Genomic DNA, 15,012 nt, shown 5'->3' with positions numbered 1-15,012 from the left:
GTAAACACAGCCATTCTGATGTGATTTAATCAAGAGCGATTGTTAAACTGGATTAGGTAGAGGCATGTCTCCACCCACTTGGGTGGGTCTTGATTCGTTTCTGAAGTCCTATAAAAGAGGAAACATTTTGGAGAATGAAGGAGATTCAGAGAGAGCAGAGAATACTGTAGCATTACGAAGCAGAGCCCACCAGTCAGTGACTTTTGGAGATGAAGAAGGAAAACGCCTCCTGGGGAGCTTCATGAAATAGGAAGCCAGGAGAGAAAGTTAGCAGATGATGCCTTGCTCACCATGTGCCCTTCCAGCTGAGAGACAAACTGTGACTATGTTTGCCATGTGCCTTCTCACTTGAGAGAGAAACCCTGAACTTCATCGGCCTTCTTGAACCAAGGTATCTTTCCCTGGATGCCCTTGATTGGACATTTCTATAGACTTGTTGTAACTGGGACATTTTCTTGGCCTTAGAACTGTAAACTAGCAACTTACTAAATTCCCCTTTTTAATAGCCATTTTGTTGCTGGTATATTGCATTCCGGCAGCTAGCAAACTAGAACAGCTTTGTATATATGTTGTATTGTACAATGGAAAAAGTTAAAAAGAAAGTAGACAGGTGGGTATAATGAGTCCCCGTGTGCCCCTATTGACACATGGCCCGTCTGGTTTCCCAGAGCCCCCAGGTTATTTTAAGGAAACCCTAAGACACACCTCATTTGACCTGTCAGCAGTTCAGAACACAGCTTGGAGATTTTACACACACATACACCAGTGCCATTAACACATCATAAAATAATTCCTTAATAGCAACAAATACCCACCCTGCTGTCAAATTTCTTGTATTTTCCCAGGAAAAGGTCTTTGTTCAGTTAGCTTTTCATATCAGAAACCCAATAGGGTATACCATCTGCATTTGGTTGGCATGCCTCTTAAATCATTTTTATTCTAAATGTTACTCTCTCTTATTTTTTCATGTTATTTGTTAAAGAAACCAGGTCATTTTTTTTCTGTAGAAAATTCCAGAAGTGTTTAATAGCAATTGTTAGTATCAAGTTTCTGCTGCATTTGATAGTAGATAGCTTCCAGTTTAAATTTCACTCTCACCTCAAATAAGCCAAGAGTTCAAATAATTTTAAGTGATTTCTTCTTTTTGTCTCCTATTTCTAAGTCATCTGCACTTTCAACTCTTAGCAAATGTTATTTGTATAACCATGAAAGTGTTCCTTTTGGAGGGAGAATGCACCACAGAGCGGTAGCGCGTGGAGCGGTTCCCTGCCTGCTTGCTCCTCGGCACGCGAGGCCTCCTGCCCTGCCCACGCTCCTGTGCGCAACCTTTCGCGCTGCCCCTACCCGGCTTCCCGGCTTCCCGGGGCGTGACGCTGCCCCGCGCCTGTGCCCACCTGAACCCAAGCCCACCCCTCTGGCTCCCGCTGGTGTTGCCTCTAAGAGCTGGAGATGGGCACCGGCTCCAAGAACTCGGTAAGGGTGGGGGGCTCAGTCTGCAAAGCAGCCTTTGTTGGGAGTGTGGCAGTGCCTCAGTCTACTCATCTGTGAAATAGGGCAACAACAGCACCGCGTGACTGCCATTATTGCTGCCACGTTCACACACTGCCTGGCCTTAATGTATGCTGTTATCAATACTGATAAAAGCATAAATAAACTCTTATTGCAAATGGACATGATTTTATTAATGAACAAATTAAATGTGCCTGAAATCACTTATTCTCTCCCAGATTGTAATCTGAGGAATGCTAAAAATATCAAATTCTAGGTTTGGCTTTAAGTTAAAGTGAATAAAGCCCCCTTCCTTGGGGGTTGAGGAGGCGGTGGTTGGCTATGGCAGGCGTCGTGGGGGGCTGTGTGGGCTCACACCGTGCGGGGTGGGGGCGCCCTGGCTACCCGTGCACCTCCAGCCCCAGTGGATCAATGGAGGCCATTGATCAATGGAGGCCTGGTGACAGCCAACATCTGAACTTCACAATAAGCCCCCTGCGTGGGGGCTCCGCGCTCGCCAGGCAATGTTCCTGCCGATCCCCTGCTTCCTATGTGGGAGAGAAAGTGTGGGCCATGCCGGCCGCCCCGGGCCACATGGACAGCTGGGGTGGCCACCGCGGACGCGCAGATGGCCCTCTTCCCGCAGCTCGCGCCCACATCCGTAGGAGCGTCCCTCCCAGCTGGTTCTGGGGAGGAGCTGTGGGGTCTCAGTCACGTGGCAAGGCCTGGACAAGCAGCTACCGCTGTAGCCTTGCCGGATCGGGCGGACACGGGGACGCCGGCGCAGGGCGAGGTGAGGGCTGAGGGCTTGAGGCCCCCCACGGGGGGGACGTGTCCCCCGCAGCCACCACAATCCTTCAGTGTCCGCCAGCTCAATCACTCTCTCAAGCCCTACAATCCTCTCATTCAAACGTGCTTTGATGGGAACAGAGGAGCCTTTCGCAGGACAGCATGGCCCTGGAAGGGACAGCACACAAGCTTCCCGCAGCCAGGAGCTCATTCAGTTCGGGGCACTGTCCCTGATCATCCCCCTGAAGGAATGGGGTTCAGAACGGCTGCCTAGGGGGATGGGGCCCTGCCCACGTGCAAGAAGAGACGCAGAGGTAAGAGGCAGAGGGCGCCCATGGGTTCCCCACAGGGCCACCGCCCGAGGAGGGCCATTCCTGCTGACACACGTGCATGTTTCAGTCTGCAGTTTCCCAGGGCGGCCGGTCACCTAACTGAGCCCTTTGTCCTTGAGGCCAAAGCTTGGCAGGGGGGGGCCACCTTGGGGTCCGCTCCCTGCTGACGGAGCTCCTTGGTTTGGCTCTTGAGCTCCCACTGCTGGTCCCCAGTTGTTGTAACGGTGCCTCCTGCTCCTGCATGCTAGGGACAGTCAAGGAATGGGCCTTCCGAGAGGGGTGACCAGCGCTGACTGCCTTCCTGGCAGCCCGCTGTTCTCTGCTGGCATGCAGGCTGTACAATGAGACCATCTGTATCTTCTCTCATCACTGCTGTCCTTTCACCGGGGAAAGCTTGCAGTGTGGTTGTGTTTTCAGTGGATTCTGCATATGAAGATGGGGTTTGCTGCCTGGATTTCAACGCCTTCCAGGAAGTTGAAACTGTTACAAGGGACTTCTTACCAAAATACAGTATGAGTTCACTCTTAAAACTCCCCCATTCATGCAAACAAAGCAGTTACATGTATCCTAACATTTTAATTCATGAAAAGTATAGACATCAACATCACAAACATCTCACTGACCAGAAAGTAAACAAAACACACCATGGTGAGCAGGGGCTGAGGCTGCAGTTTTGCTGAATTCTAGGCCTGAGAGAGGCCCTGGGATCTGGGAATGTGATTCCTGCAGGTACTGGGGACCCAAAGCACCCCAGGCCCCACGAGCAGCCAGGACCAGGGCCACAGGAGGAAGCTGGGGGCTAAGGCGAGTGTCCCCTGCAGGTGGTACACCCCAGCCCTCCACCGACCCCAAAGTCACCCATCTAAGACCTAGATCTAGGCTGGATATCAGAGGCACCAGCTAAGGGCAACCACAAAATATCCAGACCGAAGCACTGCAGAGAGAGGCAGAGTAAGACAACTGTCACTCAATTATCCCTGCAAGTTAAAATTCTGATTTATATAACAAAAACTAACAAGATAGATAGCGAACAAAATTCATTGGAAGGGGATTTACTTCCACTGAAATGCAAAGAGAACAAGTTTAAGATGGATACAGATGAAGTCTGTTTTAAATATCCAAGAGATAAAATGAAGGAATATCATCCATCAAACAGAAATTATAAAACATGAGCAGACACATGTGACTCAAGAACAGATGGGTATGAAATAAAACAACTAATTAGGAATCCTGAAGATAAGAAATGGTCTTTGAAATAATTCAAGAGACAGTATAATTCTAGACCTGACATAGTCAGAGAAAGAACTAATGAATAGGAAAGAGGGATTCATTCAGGAAGCAGAGCGGAGAGACAAAGAAAGCAGAAGAGCTAAGAGACCTGGAGGGCAGCTTGGAAGAGTCCAACTATAATAGGAATCCTAGAAGAGAATAAGCGAATGGTGGATACGATTGGAGAGACAATGTCTAAGAATTGTACAAAACTTTAAAAAGACACCAATGAGTGTTCAGTTTGAAATGGACTCTGAATACTGAGCAAGCTAGAACCATCTATAAGGCAGTTTTGTCACAGAGAAACTGAGGATTGTCACAGATTAAGTGAAAATCCAGAATCTTCTGGGGAGGGGAGGTGAACAGGTGTAAACCACCACCGTGGCACTTAGCGAGGCTGCTTGGAGTTGTGGGGTGCTGGGAAGGCAGAGGAGACCCCAGCCTTGGCTGGGGCAGGTGGCCTGGGCTTCAGCGATGGAGGTTGGAGGGAATGGGATGGGAGGGAAGTAGGAGGACTCCCTGCAGGTAGAACAACAGATAAAGGTCCAGTTGTGGGTTTCCAGGAGATGGCCAGGGGAAAAAAGTCTGCCCAAATTTAATCTCTGCGTTTCCAGTGCTTAGCTGGAATATTTTAGTTAGTGGGCAAATTTTGCATTTCCTACACAAGCTAAAATAGAACATTAGTGAAAATCAATTAGTACTGGGGTCCCTTGAGGCTATGCATTTAATTATTAAGCACATAAGCAAATGACAGAATATTAGATAGTGGTGAGAAAATAAAAAGCTGGTGAGGAAGGAGATAGCATTTTAGTGCTGGGCAGTGGGGTTGTGTAAATTTGCTTCCTTAAAACGTGCTCTTGGGTTGTGACACCAAGGTTGTCTCACGGGATAAAAGAGACGATGCAGATGTGACTCCACGTGACAGCGGAAAGGAGGAACGTGGCTTCCAGGAGAAGCTGGGCAGGAAGGGGTGTGGGCAGTCTCCAGAAATCTGCTGAATGGCATTCTGCTTTAGGAATACGGGCTCACAGTTGGTCAGCCATCAAACCTCAGTACCCTGTTTTTCATAATAAAGACAAGAGAATAACACAAATAACCAGGAAGGAAGTCCCATTCTTGGAGAAGCATCTGCCAGAGTGCACAGCGCACTCTTAAGGAGACAGGTGCATTTTCCTGAGCAGGCTCGCAAGCCTCCCCGCCGGCGCAGTTGTTTCCTTCCTGTGTGGTGGAGCTGCCTCACACCCGCCTGAGCCTTTAGCTCTCCCCGTGGGTGCCCTTCCACTCTCCGCCCCACCCCACAACAGCCCTAGCATGGGCGCTGCTGGAGCTGGTCTCCATTTCAGCAAGAGGATGGAGAGGTTCTCACCCTCTCCTTGGAGCTGCCCTTGTTCTTGGCTCTGGGTTGGATGAGCTTTCACTCACAGCCAGGAAGTATCTAGAGACATGAATCCAGGAGGAGAAAGTCCTGTTTCATCCTCCCCATCGGCAAGGACGACGAAAGCCCCAAAGGTGAAAGTCAGACAGTTTTGCCCTGATCTTAAGATAACATTTCAAAGGGCAGCAGGGGACTTCAGGTGTCCCTGCTGCCATCACCAGGGGTGTCTGCCCGCCCAGTGGCCAGCTGGCCCCAGCCAGGCCCCTCCCCCAATGCTCAGAAACCTGTGGCCCGTCTCCAACCACTCCTTCCTCCCCCACATCTGGGCTCTGCTGGGTGTCCTGGCCGCCCCACCACCCCACGCCCCAGCCCTTCCTCCGCCCTGCGGCCCTCCTGCCACCCGTCCCTGGGCTCCAGGCACACTCGCTCTCTCCTGCAGCGATTTTACATTCATCCTAGTAACACGTCTACGCAAGTGGCACTTACAGGAAGCCAAGGCAGCAGACTCTGAGATCTCAGAGGAAACTCTGTGCGGGGTGTGCGGGGCCGCGCAGGGTCGGGGCGATGCCGCTTCCAGCCCTTCACCCTTCAAGGGCACCGCGCCTGGGTCAGAGGCTGCTCCTCGGGCGCTCACAGCCGGGAAGGGGGACTCTGGCCACTCCGGGAGGCCCCGCTGCCCCCGCCCCCCACCCTGCCCCAGCCCACCCCACCCCACCCTGTCCCCCACCCCATCCCACTCTGCTCCCACCCCCACCCCCGCCCCCAGCTCGCTCTTCTTCCGGCTTGGGCTCCCTCCCGTCCGCTGCTGTCCAGGTACTTCCCAGAATCCCGAAAGGCCTGTTGAGCTGCTTTTCTTAACCCTGTCCTGGGGACATTAACTGGGCCAACAACCCTTTTCTCGGCGGTAGCACAGTCATCGGCACAGAAGTGCGGAGTGCGTTCTTCAAGGCTGCGGTAGGTGGGCCTGGGGCGCGGCGGACCCAGCGGAGCAGGAGCTCCTGGGTGCAGGAGGGGCGGCTGGGGGCCTGGGAAGCCCCCCCCAAGGCTGCGCGGGTGGGAGGCAGCAATGCTTCCCTCTCTAGTCTATGTTCTATTCAACATGGAAAAGAAGAAACAGAGCCCAGGGGTCCTGGTGGACCCACAGCTTCTCTCTGCTGCTGGCTCCAGGCCAAAACCGAGGCCAGGCACCATGTCCCTTTCCCCAGCGTCGTCAGCGAGGGCAGGAGCGAGAGGGGCCAGCGGATGTCAGATCCTCTGGGAAGCCGGGGGCGGGTGAGCGGGTGGGGAGGGAGAAGGGGAAGGAGAAGGAAGAAGGCGAAGAACTAAGAGGAATCTTAGCAAGTGAAGTAGAGCTGACTGTCCCCTTTTGGGGGGAGGGCTGGGAAGGCAGCAGAGCCCGGGGATGGGACCAAGAAGCCTTTAAAGCATTTAAAGACAAGGTACAGCGTGGGGACGCTGTAACTCCTGTTCCAAACCTAAGCACAGCCCGCGGCATAGCGCTGGCTTGGAGGTAGATGGTGTTTCCTCCACGGGGATCCTGCAGTCAAGGGGGGGCCGCACCCCTCCATCCCAGGGGACCCACCGAGACAGGGGTCCCCTGAGTCTGGTCCCTAACCCCCATTTTTACCTTCCAGTTCTCCAATTCCTTTATTTTTCCCAAGAAGGCAAAGCCAGGAATAGCCTCTCAGAATCTCCAGATACTGAAATATAATTCACCCAGGTGCACGGTGCACAACCGGTTTTTAGTATAGTCACAGAGCTACGCAGTCACCACCACAACCAATTTTGCATTGTTATCACCCGAGAAAGAAAACCTGTTCCCATGAGCTGTCACCCCCATTTCCCCGATCCTGCTGGCCTGTAGAAGCCCCCGCTGTACTTTCTGTCTCTATGGAGCTGCCTGTTCTGGGCCTTTATGTAAGTGGAATCATACCAAATGTGGCCTTTTGTATCTGGCTTATTTCAGGGCTCATCTGTGTGGTAGCTTGTACCAGGCCTTTATTCCTTTTTATGGCTAAGCATTATTCCACTGTGCGTATGTGGCCTACTTTGTTTATCCATTCATCTGTAGATGGACATTGGGTTTATTTCATTTTTTTTTGACTATTATGAGCCATGCAGCTGTGAACATTCATGTAAAAATTGTTGTGTGGACATTTGTGTACAAGTTTTCATGTTGACATCTTCCTCGTGCGTTTTCACTTAACATATGTTTCCGTATACCTAAGTGTAATTGCTGGGTCATGTAGTCTCTGTGTTCCCGTATGCTGGAGAACTTCCAGACTGTTTTTCCAAAGCGGCTGCATCGTTTCACATCCCCACGCAGTGTCTGAGAGTCCCAGTTCCTTCCCGTCCCCGCCAGCAATCCTTAAACTGCCTGTCCTTTAAATTCTAACCATTCCAGTGAGTAGGAAGTGTCTCTCACTGTGGTTTTGATTTGCATTTCCCTGATGGCTAATAATGTTGAGCAACTTTTCATGTACTTATCAGCTATTTACATGTCTTCTTTGGAGAAATGTCTTATTCAGATCCTTTGCCCCTGTTTAAGTTGGATTATTTATCTTTTTATTATTTGTAATAATCTTTATATAGTCTAGATACATATATTTGATTTGATAAGTGATTTGAAATTTTTTCCCATTCTGTGGTTCATCTCTTCCTTTTCTCAAGGATGTCCTTTGAGGAACACGGGATTTTAGTTTTAATGATATACAATTTGTCTGTTTTTTCTTTTGTTACTGTGCTTTTGGTGTCTTATCTAAGAATTCATTGCCTGACTCAAGGCCATGAAGATTAACTGTCATGTTTTCTTTCAAGAGTTTTAGCTCTTGCATTTATATCTTTGATCCATTTTGAGAATTTCTGTACGTGGCATGAGCTAGGGTCCAGCTCCATTCTTTTGGTGTCTGTCCAGCTGTCCTGGGACCATTGTGGTGAAGAGACTCTTCATTTCCCCCTGAATGTCTCGGCACCCTTTTTGAGAATCCGTTGAGTGGAGGCACCTGGGCTGGGAGTGCAGCTGCGAGTCACAGCCGGCCAGGTTGGGGGCGCTGAGCCCTGGACTGCAGCTCTCTGCAGAGAGGGTGGCGCCCTGGCTGCATCTTGTCTGGTGGGAGGGCCACTTCCTCCATGAAGCCCTCCAGGTGGAACCTGCGTGACGACCTGTGGCAGGGCCTGAGACAGCTCACAAGGCTCTTGGCCAGGAGCCGGATGCCTCTGGGACACTGGCAGTCTCCAGGCCCCTGATGTTAGCAGAGGAAGTGAAGGCTCAGAGAGGCAAAGAAACTTCCTTAGAGTAGCAAAGCCAGGGCTTCCGGCCTGGGCTCGGTCGTGGCTCTCGTGAACTTCGGGTCAGTGTTCTCCCGGCCACCGCACCACGACTTTGTGGTTTCTTTTGTCATGTCCCCTCATTGAAAGCTAGGATCCCCTTTGCCTTCTTGTTTGGTGGACAAGGGTTCTCTCTGTGGTCACTCAGGTGTTACACGAACCGAGTCCTGGCCGGAGGGCCTTTGTAACCCGAGTGTGCTGCAGTCTGTCCAGCCTGACCCGACAAGGCAGACGGGCCTGGGCATCAGCACTGGAGCCAGAGCATTCGGTGGGAAGCGATGGCGTCCGTGTGTCCACGTCTGTGGGAGCCATGACTGCTCATTCTGCGGGATGCCCCGCCTCTCGCCTTGGCCCTGTGGCTGCTGGTGCCTCAGGAGCAGGTGGTGGGGGGCGCGGGGGCGGCGGACTGCAGGGGTCCGTGGGCCGACATCTCGGCCAGGCCAGGATGCTTGGCTTCTCCCCCAAGTGCCCTGGGGAGTTCCTGGAAGGCTCTAAAACAGTGGGAGACAAGCGCTGATCCTCTGCGAACCCCAGAAAAGTCACGCTCTTAGACTCAGTCCTTCCCTGTGGGCTGCACCACAGGTGGGACCTTTGGATGAGGCAACTTCATTAAGGTGTGACACCTCAGGCAGGACGGGTTACCCCGTACTGGAGGCCTTTAGGAGTGGAAATATGTTCAGACAGAGAGAGAGAGAGAGAGAGCGCCAGGGCAGGCACGAGGCTGAAAGCCGAGGGAAGAGCAGAGCAGGGCCAGGTGGCCGCGGGGTGCACTGCCTGTGCTGGGAGCCAGGCCGAGGGGCGGCTGCAGCACCCCCACCCCTACCCCACCCCGAGCACAGTCTTCAAGGAAAGCATCGTCTCCACGGCACCCAGCTTTGGGCCTCCCCTAGCCTCAAATCCGTGACCACAAATTCCATTGCTTGTGCCCACACTCGCATGGGATTTGCTTTGGCAACCAAGAAACGAAACGTCCACCTTCCAAAGAGATCACCCGGCAGCCCTGTGGAAACTAAGTTCCAGGGGCGACGAGGAAGTCAGGAAGGTGGCAGACGGAGAAGTGGGAAGGCCCGTCAGCGCCTTCGGAAGGAACCTGCCGGGGCTCCTTCGTACACAGCAGCCTCGGGGCGACGTCCCGGACAAGCCCGCTCCTGTGAGCGCGTCTGCAGCCGTGGGGCAGGCTCGCGGGGGTTTGGCGGGGCCCCTGCCCCTCTGCTTTGAAGGAAGGGGTGCGTCCTGGAGCTCTGGACTCTGAGGTCCACCCACCCCGGCAAGCCTCAGCCCAGCCCACCAGGGGACACCCGTCCTGCACGTCTCAGGAATCAGACCTGGGCAGTAGGTAGGTGCTCACCCGTCGCCCAGCCGAGAGTCCTGCGGCCTTGCGCAGGAGCAGGCCCGCACTGCCTCAGCTCCGCAGGAGTTTTGGAAGCCGCCTTGGGCCCCACAGGTGTCAAGATACTGCAGGGATGGGTGCCAGGGATAAGCCCACCCTTGCCCTCCTGGACTGGCTGGTCCCCCCCACCCCTGCAAGCACACACATGGCGTCCGCCAGACCCCCTGCGACAGGCACTGGGTATGGCATGACTGTTAGGTCCTTGGTCTGGGGACCAGATCCAGCATCGCAGTCACCTTTGGATCCCTTTGGTAACGAGGCGCATGCCTGGCCCGCAGCTGATACTAAATGCGCGTCGGTGACGGGGCGGGGCGTCCGGGAGCGGCCGAGCTGAGCCCGCTGCATTTCTGTGGGAGCTCCCGCGGCCACGCGGTGCTGCTGGCAGGTCTCGCGTGTCCCCGGCCTGACGCCGCGTGGCCCCAGCGTCTCCCAGGGCAGGCGGAGGCCGGGGCCCCGGAGCCGAGGGGGAGGTGGGGCCGCCAGTCCCTCCCTCAGGCTCCAGGCTTGGGCATTAAGCAGGTGTACGATCTCATGCGCGCTGGGACCGCATCGCCGGGCTGCGCTACCGACCGGACGGACACAGCGCCACGGCCTCTGGCTCCTTTGTAAGTGTCGGCAAATCTGATATATTTCAAAATCCGTCCAGAATCTCCAGTTACAACCCTTTTCCCCAGAGTCAGGATGCGTTTTCTGTTCTATTCTTGTAACTGATTGAGCCCCGTGACTCCTTATGAAGCTTTCTTTTTCTCCAGACGCGTGGAAAGAGTTTGGGAACAAGTTTGAGGTTTTATTCATTTATTTATTCTTATTAATAACGATGCAGTGTTATGGGCGGGAGTAGCCGTGGGCAGGCGGCTAGGAGCAGCCAGGGGCAGGGCCATTCCTTCTATTCCCGAGCAGGGGAGAGGGTGGCGTGGCCTGGGTTAGCCGAGGCCCCGTGGGTCCCTTCCCTTCTGCCCCTCCCGCCTGGTCTCGGGCACTGGGTGTGGCTGGGGGGCCGGGGGGCTAACAACCCAGAAGGCACCCTATGGGTGAAACATAGGGCAATTTACCAACCTCAGCTCCAGGTGGGCGGCGCTCCTGTCTGATGGCGCAGGACCCCCTCCCGCCCTCTAGCCCCTGGGGCCGGCCGAGTTGCTCTAAAGCCCAGTCCCTCCCACCCCGCACGTCCCAGAGTCCCATTTCGCGGCCCCTAGTCCCCAGGTGAGGTCCAGTGGCCTCAGCGGGCCTTCGACTAATTCAGAAAGCCTTTAATGAGCGCCCACCAAGTGCCCGCCAGCGTGCTGGGGACTGGGTGGCCAGGGGCCGGAGCCTCTCTCAAGGGGGGAGCACAGCTGGGGTGGGCCCAGACGGGAAGCCAGGGACGGTGCTTCAGGAAGCGACAATGCCTGGGGTTGTGGGGGGACCCGGACAGAGGCTCCGGGTGGAGGTGGCATTGGAGAGAGGGCTGAGGGACCCTCAGGGGTGGACGTGGGGCGGTTAGGGCACCCGCCCATCGAACTGTCAGGGGCTCAGCCACGGGACTCTCAGGGGCCTGGCCGTTGGACTGTCCGGGTCTGGCCGTGGGGCTGTGGGGGTCCAGCAGGGGGCAGGTGCTGGCGGCCTGGCCCTGGGCCCGGTCCTCGGTGAGCAGCGGTGGCACGTGTTCCCTGTGGGTCACGGTGCATCCGTTTCTTTTTCTTTCCTGTAAAGCACAGTCATACAGTATTCCTTCCAATGCAGTGGGCAGTCGCACAGTATTCCTTCCAGTGCAGTGGGCAGCTGCACAGTATTCCTTCCAATGCAGTGGGCATTCGCACAGTATTCCTTCCAATGCAGTGGGCAGTCGCACAGTATTCCTTCCAATGCAGTGGGCAGCTGCACAGTATTCCTTCCAGTGCAGTGGGCAGTCGCACAGTATTCCTTCCAGTGCAGTGGGCAGTCGCACAGTATTCCTTCCAGTGCAGCGGGCAGTCGCACAGTATTCCTTCCAGTGCTGTGGGCAGTCGCACAGTATTCCTTCCAATGCAGTGGGCATTCGCACAGTATTCCTTCCAATGCAGTGGGCAGCTGCACAGTATTCCTTCCAATGCAGTGGGCATTTGCACAGTATTCCTTCCAGTGCAGTGGGCAGTCGCACAGTATTCCTTCCAGTGCAGTAGGCAGTCGCACAGTATTCCTTCCAATGCAGTGGGCAGCTGCACAGTATTCCTTCCAGTGCAGTGGGCAGTCGCACAGTATTCCTTCCAGTGCAGTGGGCATTCGCACAGTATTCCTTCCAATGCAGTGGGCATTCGCACAGTATTCCTTCCAATGCAGCGGGCAGCTGCACAGTATTCCTTCCAATGCAGCGGGCAGTCGCACAGTATTCCTTCCAATGCAGTGGGCAGTCGCACAGTATTCCTTCCAATGCAGTGGGCATTCGCACAGTATTCCTTCCAATGCAGCGGGCAGTCGCACAGGAGGTTTTGACCCCCTCCCCCTTCTCTCTTGCACAGGGACGCCTCGGCCCGCGGGGGGGCACGACCCCCCTTCCCGGGGGGGCTCATCGGGAAGGACGGCTCGTGGACTAAGTTGAATTACACCGTTAACAACGAGCATGTGGTTTGGTTTCTCTTGCATTAAATTCCTTAGCGTCAAAAGTGTAGTGTTTGGGGAAAGGGGCAGCAAGGCCACGCTTCGAGCAAACCCGCCTTTGCCACTGAGGCCAGGGTTCACCGTGGACAGCGTGAGCTTCCAGGCTGGGCAGGGTTGAAAGTCCAGATGCCCGGGGCTGACGTGTCCTCTCGGTTGTCCTCAGGCGCCCGGCGTCCTCGTCCTGCTGCTGCTGCTGCTCCCGGGGGGCATGGCCTCGCCCCCCACCCCGCTCCCCGCGCTCCTGGAGCGGCTCTTCCACCACATTGACCTGCACCAGGATGAGTTTGTGCAGGTAGGCGCGACCCCGCAGAGGGCTGGTGCTGCCCGCGGGTGTCCGGGTGGCATCAGGTGACCTGCTGGGAGATGGGAATTGGGGGCCAAATTTGGATTTCATTTTAAATGTCTGGGACTCTTCACTGAAGCAAAAGGATCAATATTCAGCAGGTCTCTGTACCATGCCCCCTTGGCCATTTCTTGACAAAGGGGCGTGTCCCCCCACCTGTCCCTGGCCCCTGGGTGGAAGGCGGGGTCGTCCCTGCTCGAGCTCCCCTCCGGCCCCCTAAACGACACCCACCTTGGCCCCAAACGCCCTCGCGCTTTGTGCCACCTGCCTCCAGGCTCCGCACAGGTTCGCGTCAGGGCACTTGGCTTCGTAGCCCGCATGCAAAGTGCCCTTTGCCTCTTCCTTTCTAATCCCCTGCCTCATTCCTGATGCTCCGTCATGCCAGTCCATTGCATTGCGTGGACAGCCCACTCTCTCTCTTTCTCGCTCTCTCCATCTGTCGAGAGAGACAGAGACAGAGGGAGAGAAAGAAATAGAAAGAGAGAGAAGGAGGAGGATAGAAGATAGGAAATAGAGAGAGAGAGGAGGAAAGGATGGGGAAAAGAAGAGGAGGGAAGGAGGGAAAGGGGAGAGGGTAGGGGGAAAGAGAAGAGGGGAGGGAAAGGGAAGGGTGTAGGGAGGCCCCCAGTGCGCGGACCCCACGTCTTGCCCCCTGCCCCGGGGCCTCCTCTGCACACCCCCAGGCCCCCGTGGCTCTCGGGGTTCTGTTGCCCCCCACCCCCCATCTCCAGCAGGGAGCCCCATGAAGTCTCCCCTGACTTTGGGTCCTGGGCACCCAGCACGGCATCTTGCCCTTGCCAGGCACCCCGTCTGTGTTCACAGCAGCCATCAGCCTGGCTTAGGCATGTTCCTGTGGCACGATTAGGTGTCAGCTGTTTGTGTTTCATGCTGAGGCACAGAGAGGAGTGCCCAGGCCAGGCTGAAGGTCCGAGATGGAATGTCAGTTAATCCGTCTTCGTATTGGAATATGAACTTGGCATGAAAACCTTTTAGATTTTAGGAACCTGGTGGGGGCTTCCTGTTGTAGGTTGGAATTCATGGGGGATAGAGAAATGGGGTGTGTGGGGTGGGGGGTGGCGCATGTGCTGAGACTGGCCTTCCAGCCGGAACATCTGTCCTTCCCAACTCCCGTTACGTGTAGCAGCACCTGAGCTGCATCTGCTCTATAAATTCTAGTTTGAAAGGCCCCACAACAAATGTAAAGGAAAATATTCCTTATGAATAAATATCTTAATTTTTTTTAAAAAAGTACTATACCCAGGATAGAGAGATCAATCTTCCTTCTTAAAATAAAATACGGAGTGGAGTCCAAGACTGGTTATGCAAATAGGCGTGCTTTTCCACAAAACTGACTATCCCAGTACAAGCAGCTCAATACTAATTCTGCAGCAGGAATGGCTGGTATTAACAAATCGGATTCAGCCGCATTCATCCCACACCAGCTTGGTGCCAGGCCCTCGCAGGGTCTTATAGGCACATCGTTGCCCTGAAGCTGCCCAGGAGCCCTGTGGATAGAGAAGTGGTGACATGCTCCTTGTCCAGGTGAGAAAACAGAGGCTCAGAGAGGTTAGGATGCTCTGTTACACACAGCCAGGCATGGGGAGAGTCAGGTCAGGGGTGTAAGTCCTGGGTTACCGTGGCAACCGGATGCAGCAGCCAAGCACAACGTCCAAAATGAAGGGTGATGGGGCAGAGGCCACAGTGGGGTGTCATTGGCGTGGGTTCCCCCATCCCCAAGAGGCGCGTGCGTGAAGCAAAATGAAAAGAAAACCCAGACCCCAGAAGGACCAGCTACCCACAGTGGGGCTCAGACTGGGGAGAGCTGGCTGGCTCTGTAGATGTTCACAGTTGGGAACAGTGTGGATCCTCCTGGGCAACCCTGATGGGCTCCCAGGGGGTGTGGCCCAGCTAACGCAAGAAGACAACTCTCCCCCCACCCTTAGGCTCTGGAGTTCTTGTCTACAGGATTCTGGATAAAACCTCCAACTCATTTGTCAATTGCTTTTTTTTCAATGGATTGATGTTTGTTGATTGAATGAGTGAATGAATGTGGAGATAATTCAAAGATCATGGGCTATGATGC

At 54.6% G+C, this 15,012-nt stretch overlaps 1 protein-coding gene across 3 annotated transcripts in view; it reads left to right on the top strand.

Moving 5' to 3' along the window:
• CNDP1 (carnosine dipeptidase 1) overlaps nt 1–15,012 on the top strand; it is a 46,556-nt gene that overhangs the window by 5,380 nt on the left and 26,164 nt on the right. Inside the window, exons 1-2 of one of the 3 annotated variants that reach the window (XM_077135221.1) lie at nt 6,045–6,207; nt 12,750–12,878. In XM_077135221.1, the coding sequence (XP_076991336.1) occupies nt 12,795–12,878 (84 nt within the window). In that variant the 5' untranslated portion in view covers nt 6,045–6,207; nt 12,750–12,794. Of the gene's footprint in view, nt 1–6,044; nt 6,208–12,329; nt 12,554–12,749; nt 12,879–15,012 lie in introns of those variants that run through there. The other 2 variants (XM_077135222.1, XM_077135220.1) reach the window with 2 other exon arrangements.

The sequence above is a fragment of the Tamandua tetradactyla genome, chromosome 18, assembly GCF_023851605.1.
Source record: "Tamandua tetradactyla isolate mTamTet1 chromosome 18, mTamTet1.pri, whole genome shotgun sequence".
In the NCBI taxonomy this organism is placed as follows: Eukaryota; Metazoa; Chordata; class Mammalia; order Pilosa; family Myrmecophagidae; genus Tamandua; species Tamandua tetradactyla.
This window is presented reverse-complemented; position numbering and strand designations above follow the sequence as displayed.